The 21,272-nt window shown below is 36.8% G+C and overlaps 1 protein-coding gene across 3 annotated transcripts in view; it reads right to left on the bottom strand.

Moving 5' to 3' along the window:
* Window positions 1-21,272, bottom strand: part of GALNT1 (polypeptide N-acetylgalactosaminyltransferase 1) — a 74,905-nt gene that overhangs the window by 4,314 nt on the left and 49,319 nt on the right. For all 3 annotated transcript variants that reach the window (XM_042839629.1, XM_042839631.1, XM_042839630.1), the window contains exons 5-11: window positions 20,518-20,684; window positions 15,046-15,253; window positions 13,043-13,213; window positions 10,262-10,379; window positions 9,177-9,357; window positions 1,301-1,440; window positions 95-193 (exon numbers count right to left, since the gene is read on the bottom strand). In XM_042839629.1, the coding sequence (XP_042695563.1) occupies window positions 95-193; window positions 1,301-1,440; window positions 9,177-9,357; window positions 10,262-10,379; window positions 13,043-13,213; window positions 15,046-15,253; window positions 20,518-20,684 (1,084 nt within the window). The remainder of the gene's footprint in view (window positions 1-94; window positions 194-1,300; window positions 1,441-9,176; window positions 9,358-10,261; window positions 10,380-13,042; window positions 13,214-15,045; window positions 15,254-20,517; window positions 20,685-21,272) is intronic.

Here is a 21,272-nt window from a genome sequence, read left to right as displayed (position 1 = left end):
TGTCCAGCTTACGTAAAATTTAATGATTGTTAGTAAAAAATTATCCTGATGAGTAGAATTTAAAACAATTCATTGCTATCATTTAAAAAGTCACCTGATTTCCACCCATTCCATGGCAGTTAAAGATTCCAACTTTCTCATTTTCTTTTCTTGCCATGTTATCCAGACATTGATTTGTTTCCACGTTTCTTATCTGGGAGTGAGAAAGAGCACATCACAAATGGCTGTTATTTTTAAGAAAGAACTAGGCCTGTATCAAACCACACTGACACCAGTTCTCTCTGTTACATACCTACAGGTTATCTGCAAGAATCGTAAAGTATATGAGTGGTACTACAGTGAGAGAATGCTAACCATGACTCAGACTCCCAGGCAAATGATCAAGCTGCTTTGTTACAGAGTCACGCTTCTTTCCCTTCTATCGGGATCTTCCCGCCTTGAGACCCCTTTTTCTCACAGGCTCAGCTACAATGCAATGGACTCAATTCCACCTCCAGCCCAAAACTACCAAAAGTTTCAAAGCACTCTTCTAGGCACAGTGAGCTTAATTTCATTTGAAGTCACAGGAGACGTGGTTCAATTTCTTCAGTTCTTGAGATACAGGATTAAGACTGTACTACTATATAGTAAATACAATGAATAGCAGTCTGCTGATAGCAGCATAAACACTCCTCTCTTTCATGAAATATGTTTTTCTTGAACAAATACAGTACAAAATTACTCTACAAAAGGTGTAATACTTGACTCAATATGGCTTGTAGAGGAAACTATGTGCCTGTTTATTTAGGACAAATTCATCTATGCTACCTCTACTGTCATGTGAATTAAAGAAAAACAGAGAAATGCCCAGCAAAGCTTAAGAACTATTAGGATTTGCTGGTCACTGAAGAGGATTCTGAGGGTAAAGCTCAGAGTACTTATTTATTTATTCATTTAGCAAAGTCTTTGTTTGACTCGCTCTAGTTTTTTAAGCAAAACACTGCTCTACACGGAGAACTTCATAGAGTTCACCTTAACTATGTGTTTCTGAATGAATATCTCTATCGGCCTTCTCTGTGAAATTTAGTATGGTAATAAGAAAGTGAAAACATTTCAATTAACACAGCACAAAAAGTTTGGCTTTCTACTTCATTGAGGTGACAGATGCATCACTTTTCAGGTGATAGTGATATACATGCAAGTTAATTGAGCTTTGCTGGAGGTTAGTGTGTCTGCTTTCTCAGTTCAGAATAGAAGAAAACTTACTGTGCAACTTACTTTATAATAAATTGTAGACAAGTATGCCACATAAAAATCTTACCTCCCCCAAAGAAAAATAATGGCGTGGAATTTGGGAATCAGGATAAACATTCTCCAGGTACCAGGAGAAAGGCTTGCACTGAAGCTTGCGTCTCAATCCAAGTCGTGATGATATGTCCCCATAGTCAACCTTAGTAACTCCTGGAGGTTAAAAAAAAAAAAAAGGTTGCATTTAATGGTTACTAGTGAATTGTACATAACTTCATCTGATACAAAAGTGATTGGTACAACACATTGTTTGTGTGAAAAACATTCTAAGAAATCATCTTCACATTAAAAAAACATCTTTCTTTAAATACAGCATTATGTTGCTTATACTTATTGCAGAAGACAAGTTAATCACTACTTGTGAATTCTTTTTCCCTGTAATTATACAGAAGGTGGAATCACTAACTCTGTACTATGCATGACTATTTTTCACCCGTGGTTTGTGGAAGAATTTGAATGCTGCAGCTTACTAAGTTATCAGAGAACAGAGGCTGAAACGTATAGTTACTAATGCCATTCTAACCCCATTATCAATTGAGGTGCGTATCTATGTAGTGTAACATAACAATTTCCTTCTGCAAAGCAAGGAGAATTGCGTTTTAATTTAATTCTGTAAACCAGGTACCACCTGCTGGGTTCGTCATCATTCATCTAACCACATAAAGAAATAGAAAGCAGCCTTCATACAGAGAACTAAGCCCTTAACAATACAGTATTCGTTCAATAAAAAAGCAGCAGTTAAAGGAATTGTGTTCACCATTAGGCCTGCTATTCATTTCTGCAGCATTTTGTCTGTCTTTATTCTCTTTTGTCCCTCATTTATCAAAGTGCTCCATTCTTCTTGTATCTACCCATCCCTTTGTAGAAGCTTTAATTCCTTCTGAAAATTAAGTTGCTCAAATCCCATCTGAAAATGGGATGAGAAAGATCTGCACAGTCAGTAAGTACTTTTTTACTACACCAGAATTAAGCACTGTTGTTATTAACATCTTAATAATATTAATTAAGGTTAGAATAATTTATAGCTACTTCACATTCTATTTGTATTTTCCACACTACGCTACAAACACACAGGCCAAAAAGATATATTACCTAATACATTACAAAAAAAATACCCTCCTACAGACCACAAATATGGCTCAATTGACCACTGTGCCTAAAGAACTCCTCCATATATTTGTCAGGAATATCTCTGCACTTAGAGGACTGTAAGTTACCACAAGAATTGCCTGACCTTTTGAAACGAAGTTTGCACTATTTTGCAGTTGATACACCATGTTATTAAATCAACCTGCCAGCAGATGGTGTATTTCTACTCAATTAAGACAGATACCTGCATAATTTCAGCTGCTGATAAACATCAGTGAAAACATTTCTAATTTCAGTATTCTAGAAATAGGAAAATGCTAAGTCAGAATCACTGAATTGGAAACTTAAGAGAAAACCCTTCTGACTTTTGAGAAAGCGTTCTGGAGAACTACCTGATAAGGGGAAAAATGAGTGAAATCTTGCTTTTTAATAAAACAGTGAATAATATGGATGAAAACTAAGCAAAAGCACATCAAAAAAGAAGCAAAAAATCACAGCATAAGAAACCCCAGAAAACTACCCTCCCTGAACCAACATGAAGATATCCTGCACAGCAAAATGAGAACTATCTCAAGACACTGTGAAATAAGAAAAGACGCCGATCCTCATCCTCCACTCATGAAAAGTGAAGTGGATGGATGACATAGCTATCATGCTACTCCTGGAAGAATACGACAAAATTCAAAACTTACTCATCTACCAAATTCGCTACAATGACCTTAAAAAAAAAAATTGGGCTCTGTCACTTTAAAAATGGCACAAGGACTGAAGTCACAACCATAAAGAATTTAAGAGTGACATCTAATTGTTTACAAATGTATTATTTCTTGAAGTAATTTTAAATGTCACTACATAAAAGAGATGTGCCAGCTGATTTTTGCTCCGTCACACTGAAATAAAAGGTGTGGGTTATATCCATTAAAACCATTTTTAATGTGACAGAACTGAAAACAAACAAACAAACAAACCAGCCAATAAAGTACTCTGAAGTCACACAAAGTTACCTACTGGCACACTGACCTGAGCACTGGATAGCTGAAGAAGTACAGTTTGCTTCATGGTTGGTCTTTAACAAGGCCAAATTGTTTTGCTTTCCAAGTGAGATATCAATCTCTTAGCTGCTTTCACTTCTTCTCTCTATTATTATTATTCTCATCTAGCTGGAGTCTCCCTGTTTACACTATACAGCACAACAACTAAGGGGTAACTGTTATTTGGGGGAAGAAATAGAAGCAAACAAGAAAAACTGCAAAATACAAATTGTATAGGAAAATTAAAGGTGTTTCTGCACCTCTATTTTCTGCACGCATAGGTAAGAATTTCAATATGCAGTGGAGTCTTACATATGCCTTCCAGTGTTTCTGTACTTGTTTTTAAAGGCTCAGCTAAAATATATACATATATTAAAACCACAAAACCAGAATGAGGTCAAATCTTCCTCCCAGCTAACTCTTACACCAGACTGTACAGGTAGGTATATAATGAGGAAGACAATCATGTTCATCACTTGTTTTTTGAAATACTTTGGCTTTGCTCATGAAAACAGTGTTAACAGTACTTACTACTGTCCATACTTGACCAGAGGCTTTGTTTTCCTCCCCCAGAAATACAAAAACAAACCAAAACACCATAAGCTTTATTTTATTATATTTCAAGTCTGGATCTTCCTGGTGGTTCTTATTACTCAGCTTATTCTGTTTCTTCTTATTACTCAGCTTGCCGTTAGCTGTGACAAACACATGCTTTTTCACAAATGCACTTGAAAGGCATACACAGAGATAAATAGTGATAGGGTGAACACATATCAAATAATTCAAAACCACCAACTTAGTACAAATCTCAGATTTAGCTCAGCACTTGCTGGGTGCTATTACTATTCTTGAAAAAAAATTCACAGAATCACCAAGGTTGGAAAAGACCTCCAAGATCATCCAGTCCAACCATCCACACACCATCAGTATCTCCCACTAAACCATGCCCCTCAGTACAACATCTAACCATTTCTTGAACACAACAGTTAGATGCTGTACTAAAGGACATGGTATACAGTTTCGTTCACAATACCATGCTACTCTGATCAGTAATACGTAACAGTCTTTCCTGTCCTATCAGATCTCTTGGGTATGCTTACACTTGGGGAAAAAAAAAAAAGTTATCAATTTGACAAATCTAGACTTCTCATCCAAGCAAGCATTTCTGTAATTTGGTTACTAATCATGAGAAGAAGCTACTCAATGCTATCACTATTTCCCGAAAAAAATGCTTTACTCTATTTTTGAGAGAAAATCCCTAGACTTCCCAATAGACTAGGAAGGGAAGGAAGAGTCTTAGAAAACCATTTCAAGACCACTAACTCCTCCACTATCCTTACAATATATGAATACTAATCGCCTACCACTTTCATATACGTATAACAATGTCTAGCAGTAGAATACTCCATCTGAAGGTTAATTATCTTTTTGCTAACTCATTAATAATTAAAGCTTTTCAGTGGTCATGTTGCAATAGTTCTGCCATCCTCAAAATTTCAAGAGAACGGAAGATTTGCTTGCCAAGTTTAATGTGGCAATATACTCATGCTAAACTGCTTTGAAAGATGAGAAGCATGATGTTTTGATCATGATTATAAACCACTCCATCATTTTCAAAAGCACAGTAAGAAAGCTTCTTTCAAAACCAGGCTTCTGTGGGGAAAAATAAACAAAAAAACCCTCACAGAACTTGTTTTTCTTCAGTATTATAAAACTCAATAAGCAGTAATCATTTTAAACCAATTCACACAGTCACGTTTGCATCTCCAGTTAATGGCAGTAAGAAATACTGGCTGTAAACTGGAACATACAGGACCACTCTGTTCATACTTTAAACATAGGTTTAGCTACATTGCAAAGAGCAACCACCATTGACTCAGTCTCCCCATCAGCCATAAACAGAAATCTTATCCCAGACTTACCATGTTTGGCTAAAGACAAGCATACATAGTGATGATAAACCAGGATGACTGATCCAGTTCTCAGGATAACAACCATGTCTGTCAGAGAGCTCCTGTTTACATAATTCTATCGCATTACTGATTGCTCTGGTATAATCAAAGACACCTTCTGAGTAAAACTTTTGGTCAACAAGAAGATTAATTTCCATTCACACTAGGAGGCTCTCCCTGAGCTCGTTAGAGCTGCTTGCTGGGACACCTTCAGTGTACAAACGGGGGCATAAGAGATTGCTGAATGACAGCCTTTTATACTGAAACCAAGAGGCTGCAAGTCCAAGATGGAACTCTGACTCGTGTAGTTTTAGGCTGTGTGATTTTCTTGTGTAATCTGTGTTTCACCTTTAGAAGAAAGATATTAACAAACACTGTAACCGCCAGTTTACAATTAATTAGTAGCTACAAGAAAGTAGCTGTGGTAAGCCAACCTAACAGTATGGAGCTGCTGCTGCAAAAAGAGCATTTTCCTTGCTCAGCTTCAGACTGCTGCTGCACTTCCTGTGCTGACACAGGTGCTAATTTAACCAGCAGAAAGCCTACAGAGTAAAAGGTCCCAAGGAGTTCAGTAAGTAAAACCAGCTGCCATACACAAACAATCAACAAGCAAAGGGAATAAGGCACCATCCTTGCAGCGAACTGTTGGACTGACATTGCCATCTCAGAAAGCCTCACCCTTGGACAATTCTTTCACAGTGTTCTGGACTAGAGACAATGAAAAAAAAAAGAGCAAGTCTAGGAATCAGAGAGAAGTGGCAAAATCCTCTGCACAGGCTGACAGGATCCAGGCTATTCACCTGCATATGCAGGATTCCAACAGGAAATGGTCTGTGAAACAGCACCCTGCTGCAACACACAGCTGTAAGAAAAGCTGTAGGCTAATGCAGAACAACTGCAACAGTTAGTGCCATTAATGCTGCAGAGGATAGCTGCTGTGTGCGAAGAGAAAGGTTGGATTTTGGCTGAGCAGCACCTGCTGCAACACTGTCCTGCTCAGCTTCCTTCTGTACTTGTCTGCTTCTAAGCAGAAATATGATTTCTAAAACGCATGAAAGCTTAAAACACAAGTAGTTCCTATTAGGCAGTATTTATTGGAGGTGGAAAAAAGATTAAAGGCTTACTTTTCAAGAGTATAGCTTTGCACTTAACTACATCAATAGTAAAAAGTCTCTGGAGTTCCTATCAATCAAATAGTAAGACATTTCCTTCTGCAGTTCGGATCACATGAAATGGGAAAGCTACCCTAAAATCTTAGGTTTGCATCCCTCTGTGGTTCCCTCTCTCAGGGGAGCAGAAAAGAAAGGATATAAAGGAGTTGCTGTTAATTTGACTTAATCATGTCTGCCAGTATTTTACCTCCTTCAAAATCCAGTTTCCTCATCCATAACAAGAAAAATACGGGTGCAGAGGTTTGCTCGTTTTCTTCTCATATGCATCCAGGCTTGCAAGCTAGCATCAGCTTAAAAATTCTCATCTTGCTCCTTCCAAGAAGCTGTGACACTGTCACAGTAATACTGAAAGCACACACTGCACTAGCAGAGAGTTTCACAGGCTGTACAGTCTGCCAGAGTCACTACATCATCATTCTGCAAGAACTAAGCATTTCCTTTTTATATAAGAAGGACACTTGAAAACTGAGAGTATGGCAAAGTGAGTTAATGGAGAAGAAATTCACTGAGTTAGCTTAGAAATATGTACTGACAATTCAAGGCAATATTTGCCGTCAATAGGTAAAATCAGCAGTCTGCCTAACTCAGGTAAGAGAGAGATAACAGTGTAATAAAGGTAAGGGGTTTGTGAACTTCCCCAAATAATAATCCATTCTGGTTCTGACAACGTGCAAGGATTTGGAGGGGAGGGAAGAAGATATGAGCAGCGCTGAGTACAGTCTATCGGTTCATTCTCTAAACAATAAACACTGCATCATAGCTAGAAGCGAGCAGCTGTACAAGCCATTCTTTTTCACAGCCTTGGGTAACAGACTGATTTCACAACAACGCAACAGATTCAGGTAATGCAGCCCTGTGATTCTTGAAACACTTGGAAATTCCGGTGTCAAACTTCAGTGTGGTGTCAAAGGGATACAGGCACATAAATGAGACTGTGTGCCAGTTGGCTGGTGCAGATGCTCTCTGAGCAGCTTAGAGCTCTTGGCAAGAATGTATCCACCAATCATGCAGGTTATTAGCATAAGACAAACTGTGCAGGCATGCATCTTTCAAAAGAAGAGAATATACAGTGCAACTACAGAGAATCACTGAAGTTACTTTCACCATCTCAAAACTCTTATTCACATTCTGTTTTAAATGATATTTTTTTTTTGTAACTTTTCTCCAACAGAAGAATGTATGTATAGACACAATGCTGTAAACCCATGAAAAGAAGCTGTATCAAAACAACATTTCTACATGAAAACAGTAACTCCTTTTGTAGCTGGCAGTTATCTCATGAAAAAAAGGACTACAAAGATCATGTAGAAAATAACACAGCATTACCACTATGTTGACTAATTCAGCTTTGTTTTCAAGAGCTTATTTTTACACTATTGTCACTTAGTAAAAAAAAAAAAAATAAAAAAAAAAATCCAGCTTGGCATGGATGCAAAAAAACAATCTTAGCCAAAATTAATTGCAGTTATTTATATACAGCTTATCTGAAAGACATTTATACATGTGATGTTTGAATTCATAATTCTTAATTAATAAAGCAGCAGAGTAGCCACAAGCTAGAAGATTCAGATTTCACCTAAAAGGCTTTGACTGGTACCAAATTACAAAATTAATCACGAAAACAGAATTTAAAAAATCTTAGTCCTAATCAAGTAATGCATTCTGTTAAAAAACAAAAGTATAAAGCAATGTGATCACCTGCTCTCACAAGGTATTCTCAAAGCCTGTAATCTAAATTACTACATTTTATTCCAGTTTTTACATTTCAATACTAATGCAAGTTTAATAAGCAAGTCATAAGTGAATAGTAGCTTAAAAGATAGCTATTTGGGAAAGTAGATTTATCATATAAGACCACTGCTCAGTATTTGAAGTTCAATGTCTCTAATGCATCAAATAGTTGTCAGTGTCTGTTGCTCTCTCAAGTTTGTCGTTTGTTTAAAAAGACAAACAAAAATTAATCTGTAGTAGAAGGTAATAATTCAGTATTTCCCAGGCTGCTTTATTCTTTTCCTGAAAATTTCTGCTCATAGAAAACCTGAGTTCATAGAAAATTTGCTCTCATATTATATATTCTCTTGTTTTGTTAACATTCACTTTAAGAAATATATGTATCATCACAGTCAAATACATTGGCCATTTTGTTCCCACACTCTGGATTGCCACATGCAAACTCAACCAAGCCAGATGACCTTAAATTTTGCCCCTCCTGCTACAGGAATTCACTTACATCTATTTTAATTGGTTCTACCTTCAATGCCAACAACACAGAGGCCAGAGGTCAAACTCCATCACATTATGAGATGCATTTGGACAGCTGGCTTTTAGCACTACAGTTAAACTCTGATGTTCTACTGAGCTTCAACTCCATTGCACAGGAATCTCATTCATAAGTCATGTTCACATTTCAAAAAAAAAAAAAAAAATGAAGACTTCAAAGTCTTCAGGGTACATCTCTGGATAGGCTAATAACATTGTTTTAATTAAAGTTGTCCTTTTTATACATCTTTGGTGAGTTTTGTATCATGAAATTAAATAATATTTTTAGCTAGATTCTCTTAATACTCATGTTTATTTGTTGGTTTTTTCTTCAGCAGTAATCCATTTCAATTCTTAATAGATACTTATTTTCATAACTTGCTCACCTGGGGAAATGATATAAAAAAAGTTTTTGAATTCATCCATCCAGACTTCTGCAAGCCGCCTGTTATTTTTGTTGATTATCTGCCCTGTACCTCCTGGAAAAGTGTATGGTGTTGCTTTTCTGAACACATGCCCAACATGTGAACAAGTTACAATTTCCAAAGTGCCACCACACTGCCAAATCTGAAAGTGAAAGCACAGTTACTGCATGGTTTAAACAGCTAAAAGACATTTTAAAATGTTAATTATTTACTGCTAGTCAGTTTAGAGAAAAGTTAAGTTGATATCTACAACATAAAAATACTATATGGAAGGGAAAGGTAAGTTTGTTTCCTGCTCAATGGGTAAGGATGCTCAAAAGCCTAAGTAGAACAGCATAAGAAGGAGTGTAGCAGGCCTCACAGCATGGAATTATTTCAGAGAACTGGGCCAGCAGGACAGCAAAGGAATGAAAAGGTTCACATGAATCACAGTAAAGTATCAGGTGGTTATCTGCCCACAAAGTCCACTATAAAACAGATCCTCCATGTAAAAACAACATACATTTCCCAAGTAACACTTCTGAAAATATTTTCAGTTTCATTTTGGAACCACTTATTTGTTCTGAGCTGATAAATGTAACAAAAGGTAACTGTGCTATTCGGTAGGAATGGAAGTGAGAACAATGCTGGTTAGGTCCACAACCAAACGAAAATGGGCAACCTTTAAGGTAGGCCATAAGAAGAAGAGAAAGTAACAGAGCCACTCACGTTTCACTGACATGATAAACCATACACTGACAGTATTACCCTTAACTTTTGCTCCAAGTGGATTTTCTAACTGAATTCCTTTTAAAAAAACAAATGTATTTATTCACAGTAAACACTCCAATTCGATTTTTTGTCACAAGACTGTCAACTATTCATCATACACTTTTCTTCACTGACAGGTGCAGTTTTTGCATGTCTCCACCAGAGGAACTTGACAGGAAGTATACTACTAGCTGCAAAAGGAGAGGACCCTGTCACTGTCATCTGGTCTGTATTTTACAGAATGTGAGACACGCTGTCATTAACAACACATTGAGCACATATAAGCTTCTACCTACCCTGAAAGAAATTTCCAAGTTTTCTCCACCCCAAATATCCATTCCAGCATCATATGTTCCAATTTCCTGAAAGTAATCTCTGTCTATTGAAAAAAGACCTCCTGCCATTGTAGGCGTCCTGAAAAAAAAAAAAAAAAAAAAAAAAAAAAGAAAAAGAAATAAGCATCAGTCACTATAACGACACACTTAAATACATTTCACATTTACACACTGACAATGTGGCTTTTTATTTCTGTAGCTCAGAACATGCTCCTTCTCATGAGGCTGCTGTCCAAGCGCAGTTACCGCTGATGTATTTGCTAGCTCAACACTTTCTGGAGAAGGAAGCAGTTACTGACAGTTCTCACTGTTTCCTCGCTTCAAGTTTGACTCTGAATAGAGAAATGGCTCCTAATAAGCAGCTGCCATTCCTGCAGAAGGAAACTTCTGTCTCCACTGATGGTAATTTTTAGAAAAGAGAAACTGGTTTCTTACAAGAAATATACACGCCTGTAACTACTCGTGAAGAATTACAAGAGGCCATGAAGTGGTCTGCGCGCTTTCACTATTCTCACTTTACACAAGGAAGTTGTACAATCAGGGTTACATTCAGATCTTTTTTTTATTAGTTCCTTACTAGTAAAGAATGTTAATTTCTCATACTTTAGCTTCCCAAATCTTCATTTTTTAGTCAACATGCACACAATATAAAAGCTACACATTTGCCTTGCCTGCTGATATAATTTTATAGCTCAAGTCTATAAATGACATATTCTTCTAGCATAAATCATTTTCTACCACTAGTCATTCTTCTGTTAAATATAAGTTAGGTAGTCTCAATCTAACTATAATTTGTGTAGCTTTTTCCACTAAAATAGACATTGGGGAAAAAAAATAATCCATTAACCACATCCTGAGAACACCTTCGATTTCTTCATAATAGAGCACAAACCAAAAATACCAGAGATCACATCTTCAACCTTACATTAAGTTAATACTGCCCACTTTTCTGAGCGTTAAGGCCAGGAAATGTAAATTTGAAGTTGTGTTAAGGTATATTTTACTCAAGTTATATGTGTTCCACATTATCTTTGCAAATATGACATACCAGAATAAATTTGTCTCCCTTTCATGCATTTCTAATATGTTTATGTATGTGCACACAAGCACATGTACATAGGGTGCTCTGAAAGTAATGCCTCCTATTTATTTCTATACAAACTACCATAGATAAAAGGAGCACAATAACACTATTTGCTAGAGCAAATTCTCAGCTACAACACTATTTTTCAACATAATCATCACCATCAGCTACCTGTTCTTGTCAGCAATGGACAAGAGCCTGCATGTCACACTTGTCACCTGCATGAGAGGACGTGACCTCAGTGCTCTGAGCATGTCATTACTAGCAAACTGTTGCTCATACAATCCACCTTTCATTGGCCCAAACAGGTGAAAGTTAGCAGGCACCAAATCTGAACTATATGGTGAGTGGGGTACAATATTCCTTCAAGACTGGCAGCGTGCACCATGGTCTTGAAACTGGTATGAAGACTGGCATTACTGTGGTGCAAGAGTAAGGTTGTCTTCTCTAGACTGACTCTGGAAGTTCAAGCCTTAAGCTTAGTCAGAATCACAGCGACCACTAGGTCAGAGCTGATGGTTTATCCAGGTTCCAGGAAATCCAAAAGGACCCCTTTCCTCTCTCAGAAGATACTACACTCACTGAGGGATGCAACTGGAACTTTTCCTCTGATGGGTGAATTCGCATCTTGCCACTGCATGGACTGCCATTTTGACTGGTTTGTAGTGGTGACACCACGTCTCATCACTGGTAATGACGCAGTCCACAAAACTGCCACCTTCTGCCTCATACTGGTTCAACTGATCCTGACCAACTTTCATACGGTGTTACTTCTGCTCCTCTATGAGTACCGTGGGATCCACCTGGTGCAAACTCTGCAAATATTCGAACACTGCCAACATCATTTCCAATGTACTGAAACTCTGTACACAGCTCCCTGATTGTAATCTGCTAATCTGTGTGGATGAGCTGATTGAGATGCTCTTCATTTCATGGTGCAACAGCTGTGCATGGTCATCGTGATCATGGCTTGTCTTTCATGCTACTGTCACCCCTCACTGCCTCACTATACTCACATCCACTGTTTGGTCTCCACAGATGTTCATCAAGTGTCTATGAATGTCAATGGGTGCAATTTTTTACTGCATGAAGGAATTCAATTCTCTGTCTTTGCTTCACACACACTTCTGCGTCAGACACCGCTATGTCAGACTGCCTCCCTCTGCTGCCACTTGTTTCAATGGAACAAAATTTAATGAAATATGGAAGGTTCAATCTCTACGGCCACAGCAACAACATCCACCTATGAAATTGTGGCACAACATTATAAAAAAAAAAAAAAAAAAGGACACATTACTTTCAGAGCAACCCTCACAGACACCAACAAGAAATAAAAATATGTCATATTCAAAATATTGTTTATCTGTTAGAGAAAAAAAATAAGGTATTGCTTCAATAAAAATATATGTACCACAAAAACTAGCAAAAAGCTAGCAGTCAGCTGGTAATTAGCAAAAAACCACAGAAATAGTTCTACAGTGACATACTGATAGCTTTCTTCATTCCTTTCAAAAGTTACAATCAGCCCATTCACGTAAAATAATCTTTATGCTGCTCCTTCAAATAGATATTGCAACAACAAAATTAACTGCCTACCTGTATACAAGATTAATCCAGAAAGAACACCAGATGAACACTTTAACCAATTTAATAATTACCTAACAGGAAGAGTTCGATCTCCTTTCCGTCGATCCATCTCTCTCTGAGGAACTGGATACCAACGGAAATTCAACTTCCAGTTGAAACCACCGTAAGTCATATCTGAACCTGCCATGTATTCAAAGGTGTCATCACTAATTACATCAATGATGGGACACACGACTGTTCTCCTAAAAAGAAGGATGAACCAAAATCTGTTAGTACAAATTTCAGAAAAAGGTTTGTAGTTTCCTTTTTTAAACTCCATTTTTAACAAGTACTAAGTTTAAAATTTCGAATGCCATTTCTCAGCAGTACACGATAGATACTACCAGAATATCAAGCTCTATCTTGCTAGTTTGAAATAACTCATCCAAATGAAAATGTGTTGCAATTTTGGCAATACTAGCTTTAAAAAAACTAGCATGTGCATTATTATCAGTAATAACTAATCTCCTTCTGCAGATGAAAAAAAATGATCATAGCTTTCTCAATGTCAAACAGTGACTGAATGTAAAAGAAGCTCTGGTTTCTAGTTAAGTGGTCAAAATAACTTGCACATTTTTAAATTAAGACTCAAGTCCTTAGCCCTGAGGAAGTATTCCAAAATATCATCAAGACTAAGAAATGAGCTACCACATAAAAATAGAAAGAGGCTTCACTGTCTACTGTTCTGACATCATCAAGGCATATATATACTCAGAGATAGTAATTCTAATCATCTTAAAGAGATTGAATTAACTCAAGTAGGCCTCCACTCACGGGAAGCTCTGCAACTAAGTTCAAAGGACTCATTTATTTGGGCTATTTGCACAAATTGCAACAATAATTTACATGAATCCCACAAAAATGATAACTTAAAGGTTGATATTGTGTCTTTGTACAGCTCTGTACAAAGGCTCTTTAATAGCTGCTGCTTTTTCATCATGTAATACTGTATTTTGTAACATGAAAACTTATGTGATTTTCACCTATAACCATAAGAACAAAACTAAGATCTGTAACACTATGCCTAGTAGCTAGCCTATTTAAAATGCTGTTTGCTAACAACTAGTCTGCAACTATGGAATTGCTCAGATGTATGTTTTGTAAAGCATACCAATTTCTCCTTACAATAAAACTCAAGTTTCCAACACGTTAGCATGCACGTAAGCATTGTGAATACCGATTTAAAATAGGCACAAAGCCATCCTGCTGCAGTGTAAATTAGCATGATTCCAGTAACTATTCTAACTTTAGAAAACACACCCTAGAAGACCATGTCACATCACAGAATTTCACACATCCACAGATCATTCACAATCCATATTATGAAAGAAAGAAGTCATGAGAACCTGAACACAGTAAACTTGAGATATACTTCTAGTTGTAGAATCATAGAATGGAATCACGGAACAGTTTGGGTTGGAAGGGACTTCTAAGATCACCTAGTTCCAGCCCTCTGCTATAGGCAGGGAAACCTCCCTCCAGACCAGGTTGCTCAAAGCCCCATCCAGCCTGGCCTTCAATGCTTCCAGGGATGGGGCACCCACAACCTCACTGGGCAAAGAGTTCCAGTGTCTCACCACCCACACAGTATAGAATTTCTTCCTGATACCTAGTCTAAATCTACCCTCTGCCAGTTCAGTATCATTTCCCCTCATCTTGTTAATACCTGCCCTTATAAAAGCTTACCATGTTGTGACCAGGGCCTCCATTTCTTCTTTAAGAATATCTTCCCAAATTCATGAAGGAGTAAGCCAAGTAAAAAGACCTCAAATTCCACTACTTTCCACTCCATTCATACTCAGATCTCCCAGTTTTTAAACACATTAGCTCACGCATTTCAATATAAGCTTTATTTCAAACCATGTCTCCCCCTTCAAAAGGGGTTCTGAATTAGTCTTTTAGCCTTACACCACTGCAAAATACAGGACTTTCTTGTCCTTTCAGAAAGTAGATATTTGCTTTTAGGTTACATCATAGTACTTAGAAACTTCTTAAAACCTTAAAAAAAATGATGGACCAACAGATGGATAATTACCTGTCAGCTTTAATCCTTGCCAGCAGAGGTTCGAGCCAGCCTACCGTACATTCACAATGAGCATCTAAGAAGGTGATGACCTGGCCTTTGGAAGCAGCAGCCCCCTTTAATCTAGCTCTGATCAAACCGGAGCGCTGTTCCATTCGAATCACATGGACAGGTACTTTTAATTTTTTTACATAGCTCTCCAGTGGTCTTTTCAAAAAGTCTGTGAGGGGAGAAAAAAAAAAAAAGAAAAAAAAATATCAAACAGATGGAAACGGTCAGTTACAAAGTACAGCTTTTTTTCTCCCTTTGTTTTTGATGAAGAGAGTTGAAATAAGGTTTCTCGTTGCTTTCCTATCACTTTCCTCTTTTCTCAGCTAGTTTACTCTGCTGCTTATTCTCCACTTTGCACAAAGCCCTTCTGCCCTCCCCCATGCATTTCACTTGCTAGAGCAGGAAGTTCCTTCTCTTCATTCTGTCATCATGGGAAACAAAAATGGAGAGTGTAGAATGCTTACACAAAAATATGATGGGATAGACAAGATTTTATTTTGGAATAAATGTATGCATACATATTCTTGGGCACAAAATTATCCATCATGAAAATAACAAAAATGAGCCAACTAGCTGAACTATTTACCTCCTACCATAATGTAACTTACAGATTTCTTTGCAGAGTTTGAAATATAACCAAGTGCATTTTTCAATTCTGCTTTCTCCACATATGTCTGGCTAAGATCTCTAAGTTATCACTACAATTCCTAAAAACAAAAATGAAGACAATCAGCTGTATGTCAATGAGCATCTATATAACAAACCTGCTTATCTGAGTATCATGTTAATTAAAATACAACATCCATAACTAACGGCTAATAAGTGCTTGTAAATTCAAAATTTAGTGCAGTGTAAACAGCTGTAAAATTTCTCACTGCTCAGCATAGTTCTTGTTCATCATGACCAATTAGACTATGAAAAATAGTAAGGAAGAACAAAGAACTGAGAGGAAAAAAGCAATTTACAGCCATATAAACTTGTGTAATAACATTATATAGATTTGAAACCTGTAATAGAGGCAAAATAAGTACTCTTACAAAACTCAGCTACTGAATGTATTACATGATATATTCAAAGCATGTGAGAGTTGTAGTACAACAGCGCACAGCCTAGAGTAGGATTTAATGTAAGATATTATTAAGTCCTTCATGCAAGGACGTGTGTGACACTGGAGGGAGAAAAAGCACGGCATGAACTCTTGGGTTGCTTTGTAAATCTCAAGAGGCAGAGCTGCCCCAGGGATGATTACCATTCCTCACTACTGCTCTGGTGAGCTAATTCCCTCCTCATTTTTCCCTTCGCATTGTTGGACTGTCACTAAAACCCACAGAAATAAGTTTTGACACATCTTGGACGCTAAGCTGTGTTAAAAGAGTTGGAAAGACCTTAAATATTTGTCTCAAGAGAAACTCACTACAAAGTTAACTTTTTATTGTGCATACTAACACAGATTCAAAAGAATGTTTAGTAGGAAGAATTGAGAAGTACAAACCCATTTTCACATCTAAAAATTTTGCAGGCCTGTTGGGGATAAGCACACATCATTTGATTGACGCAGCCTGTATCAAACTAATTTCACTTCTTACTACGTAGCTTCCCAAAGCCACCAATTTAAGAGATTAGCATTGTGGAACTATGTATAGTTTAATGTATATGTGTATACATATGTGTATTTGCATGATTACACAGATAACATGACAGTGAAGAATTTCTCTGTGCTAATCTGACAGTCAGAAAAATGTTCCTCCACACATCTAAAAATTATTGGAATAATCTCTTAGTGCACATAATACATTTTGGCCTACTAGAAATGCTAAGCTTTAGAGATAACTTTGTACGCAAGCCAAGTGGCTATACTTCCACTAAATCCTATGTTAAACACCCAAATGAAAATATTTATGCACTACAGCGTCAGATGTTCAGGAATGACCTGGGATGACAGCCGAGTAAGTTTTTAGCACTGCCTCATGCACTTTAAGCAGAGGGTGAGGTTTTGATAATATTTTGACAATACTTGCAAAAGACCTTCCATATCAGAGACAAAACTTTCTGCTGGATATTTCTTTCTGAACTTTTTTCTCTATCAATATGGATACTTTTACTTATTGCTATGGAATGTTTAAAGAACATCTTCTATGGTAGTACTGGCACTAAGAACTCCAAGATGACAAAAAAAGCAAATCAATTCAGTTAAAGCCAGTAAGTGTGCAAATTGAAAAATAAGTGGACAATTCCATTACTGAGTCACAGTTCGTGAACATCAAGTAAACATTAAGTTTCAAACTAAATATTTTTATTAAGCTACAATACAGATTTACTGATTTTTAATCACGCAGTCACAGATATAAGCAGCACAAATACTTCACAGACATTATTTTCAGGTATTTAGTTTTAAATCCATCGCTTTGATATGCATCTATCACTAGCTTCTGTGGGTGTTTTCCGTCCTGATGTAATCTGCCATGCACACTGGGCCATTCAGTACTCGACCTAGTTTTAAAGTACTGACTACTTCTGATTTCTTCTGCTAATGTTGTTTTCTAAAGTAGTTAACAAAGAAGTTAATACTCGAAAACAAAATACACAATTCTGATCAGCAACTAGAGAAGAAATGTTACAGCCATGCCTTGTTTCTCCAAAGCTTTTTTTGCAGTGTAAATAATTGTGTGATATTATGCAAATTCATTCTTCTAAGAGCTTGACACTGGCAGGTACAAAGTGTGCTTCAGGCAGACTGAATGCTTACTTCATTCCAATTAAATCGACTCTGATGTTAGAATTCAAAATACACTGCTCAGGCTGAACAGTTTTCTTTTTCTGGAAAAAAGTCTGCCGTTTTAATTCAACACAAACAGAATATGTAAGCAGCATATGCTAAAGCCTTCATATTTTCAGGCATCACATCGCTTCAGTTTTATTTAATGTAAAAGAACATTTGCTGGAAACATAGTATGTTTTTGGAAAAAAAGCATAAAAAAACAAAACAATTTTCAGGAACTGTTGAAAATAACGGTGGAAGGTGCAAAAGTGATCATCATAGATTTCAAAACTAAAGATGCTTGATAACGTCACCAAAAATAATTAAAACATCTGAAATGTTACATCTTTCAGCCTAGAATTATCTTGATTTTGTAACCTACCTCAAACAAATCAGGAACACAAAATATATCTTTAAAAAGCCATTTTTAAAGTGAATTATAATTCTACATCATAATGAGGACACGGCGAGTGTTAGATAAAAATTTTGGTTGCTGTTACTGCTGTTGTTTACTAAATAGAAATCAAAAAAGACAAAACAAGAAATACCTGCCTACATTATTTTAATATGAGCTTACTCTATTTCTAGGTCACATTGAAAGCTGACCTGTCACTATTAATCATTGGCAAAGATATGAATTATTGAAAGGGACTGTGTAGATAAACGAAACAGAGCAGATTTGCACTAAACTTTGTTTTTCTAGCATGAGTCTGAGCATAAGAGACAACCAACTAAAACAGTACTCCCTCTATTTCATTAAGGAAATCTGTACCTGCACAATAACCTGATTACAGACACTTAAAAGCCAAATATCAGCATCTGTATTCCCCAGGAATAATCCTCAGAGTGGTGAGCAGTTTCAAAAGAAAGGTGGAACAAGAGCTTTAATAACTACAAGAAATTGAGGGGTGCCACTACCAATTCCCTCCAAGTTAAAATAGTGAAAATTTGACCCTTCTAAAAGCTAAAAAGTTAATCACAACTCCCATCTCATCTGGAACACATTCACGTGGTAGCTTTGCCCTTTGCACAGGCACTCCTTCTCTTCTACCAGGGTGTGATTGCCTTTCAAGCCTGTTGCTTTTTCCAAATGGCACTAGAATTTGTTGAAGAGGCTAACACCTAGTATCAGGTGAACTAGCAAGTGTGAACAAGAAGTAAGGAGCAAATACTGATACATGTGCAAACACAACCTGAGTGCATGAGCAATGCATCCCCAGGTAAACGGCCTGGTCACAACTCATCGAACTGGCATTCTCTCTCTTTCCCCTGTTCATCCTCTTCACAGCCAGCTGTTCTCTGGACATACATGGCTTGGAATTGGTCAGGCAGCATGTTACATCACCATACATGCATACAAGCTGAAGAAGAAACTCACACTTTTTACTATAAAAATTCTTCATAATCTTCGTAGCCTGTAAATTCTTCAGCTGTGAATCCACAAAAATTCCTGCTAGTTACTGTAATCCACACACCCTAATGCTACTCAGACCATATGGTCTGCAATCCAGCATCTCCTCCTGTACATAGATTTAGTTTGTTCAGATGTTTGGACCCATCTTACTGAGAAGCGGGAATTAACATAATAAGTAGAATATGTATTTTGCAATATTGGAATCAGAAGCCTCAAACTGAGATATCAGCATGCTGGTTGCTCAATTTTCCAACTAAAGCAGGGAAATTACTGCTGATGCAGATAAATACAGATGACCGCCAACAAATGGTGGCTGCCAAAATTTTATTTATTTACTTTAAATAGTGGCCTCCTCACTATTAATATACTGGAAATCTTCCAATATAGAAATATATTTTAAAAGCATTATTTCAACACACTTTAGAAAACATGTCATTCTCTCATTCTCATAGATATATATATATATATATATATATATATACACATGTATATATAAATATACATATACACACACACAAGAAAAAGTATCCCTCAAGTTACACTTCATAACCAAGAACACTGACAAAAATCAATCAAGAAATAAAACAAATAACTGATCTAGAATGAGCTACCAAGTACTTTCCAGAATATTATCTTTATTTCTACTATATTGTAATTTACAAAGATCACTGGCAAGCAAAATCTAAATAAAGTCACTTTAAGAAAACCAGCTTCAAGTTAATTAATTTCATTATATAAGGTAAGGAAACGAGCTTTATTCTGTATAACAGAACTTTCACTTTGTCCACTGACCATTAAAAAGTGGAATGTCATATAGCAGGGAAACCGAACTGCAATTTCCCATAAACTGAAAAGTCTATACTGATCCCTTTGAGCACCATGTTTGACAGTGGTACCAAACGTAAACTGGGGTGTGCGTGAAGAAGAAAGTTGCCTTTACTATTACTCATCACATTGCTCAAATTTTAAATGCCCCAAGCCTTAATAACGTGTTACAGCTCCAAATGTAGAACAAGAAAACGGTAGCAGGATAAACAAAGTCTCTATAATGTCAACAAAAAAGTAACCAGACAAAATTGTATTCGTTTTCAGAGCAGAATGATCCATTTGTAATTGGTAAGGGACATATTGCTTATTGCCCTTCAACCCCACTACTGTGTTTTACTGAGCAAAGCTAAGCCAGTAAAACTTCGCTTTCAATTTTTAAAGAAACAAGAATAACAAACTGCAATATCTTACAGTTATCAACATTTATCATTACCTCTTTCACTGGCATCATCAACAAGCACAATTTCTTCCAGCATGTGTCGTGGTGACCGGTTTATCACACTATGAACAGTTCGTAGAAGTGTGCTCCAAGCCTCATTGTGAAAAACAATGACAACACTTGTTGTGGGAAGGTTGTCTGCATACACCTTTGTTTTACAACTGTTAATCAAAAAAAAAAAAAAAAAAAAAAAAGAGCATTTGTAACGATCAAGTTAGGACTGCAAGTTTGAAGTTTATTTCTTAGTAAAACCATACAGCAATTTATGATATATCAACACTGTGTGAATGTCCCAGGTGTGACAAAAGGAGGAAAAAGTGCACAAATTAATATTCCCACATTAAAAAATCCTTACATTGATGCATACATCTAATACTCCAACCTTCCACTCAGAAAGGAACCTTCATGGAGTAACCAGTACTTGAAATGACAGACATCCGCACTGCCATCATATACAGCTAACCATATTTATTCCCACTACTTGGATATGCAACGCTTCACAAAACAAATATACTAACTCAAGGTGCTAATTTAAGCCTGCATTCCCTCAGAAGGCAAGGGGTAGCCCTACTATTACAGGGAGAGAGGGGGAAAAGGGATGAGAAATGCACAAGGTAAGAAATGGCAAACTTGAAAGAGATTGTGTAAATAAAAAATGTATAACAAACAATAAAAATGTAACCCATCATCGTATGAGAAAAAGTTGTAAGCACATTTTATGTTTGTAACTTTGTTTCAACAGAAGAGCT

This window comes from Centrocercus urophasianus, unplaced genomic scaffold, assembly GCF_019232065.1.
Source record: "Centrocercus urophasianus isolate 14NV4802_14NV808 unplaced genomic scaffold, USGS_Curo_1.0 seq_11, whole genome shotgun sequence".
NCBI classification, from domain to species: Eukaryota; Metazoa; Chordata; class Aves; order Galliformes; family Phasianidae; genus Centrocercus; species Centrocercus urophasianus.
Note: the sequence above shows the minus strand (reverse complement) of the source record. Positions and strands in the feature narration are given on the sequence as shown.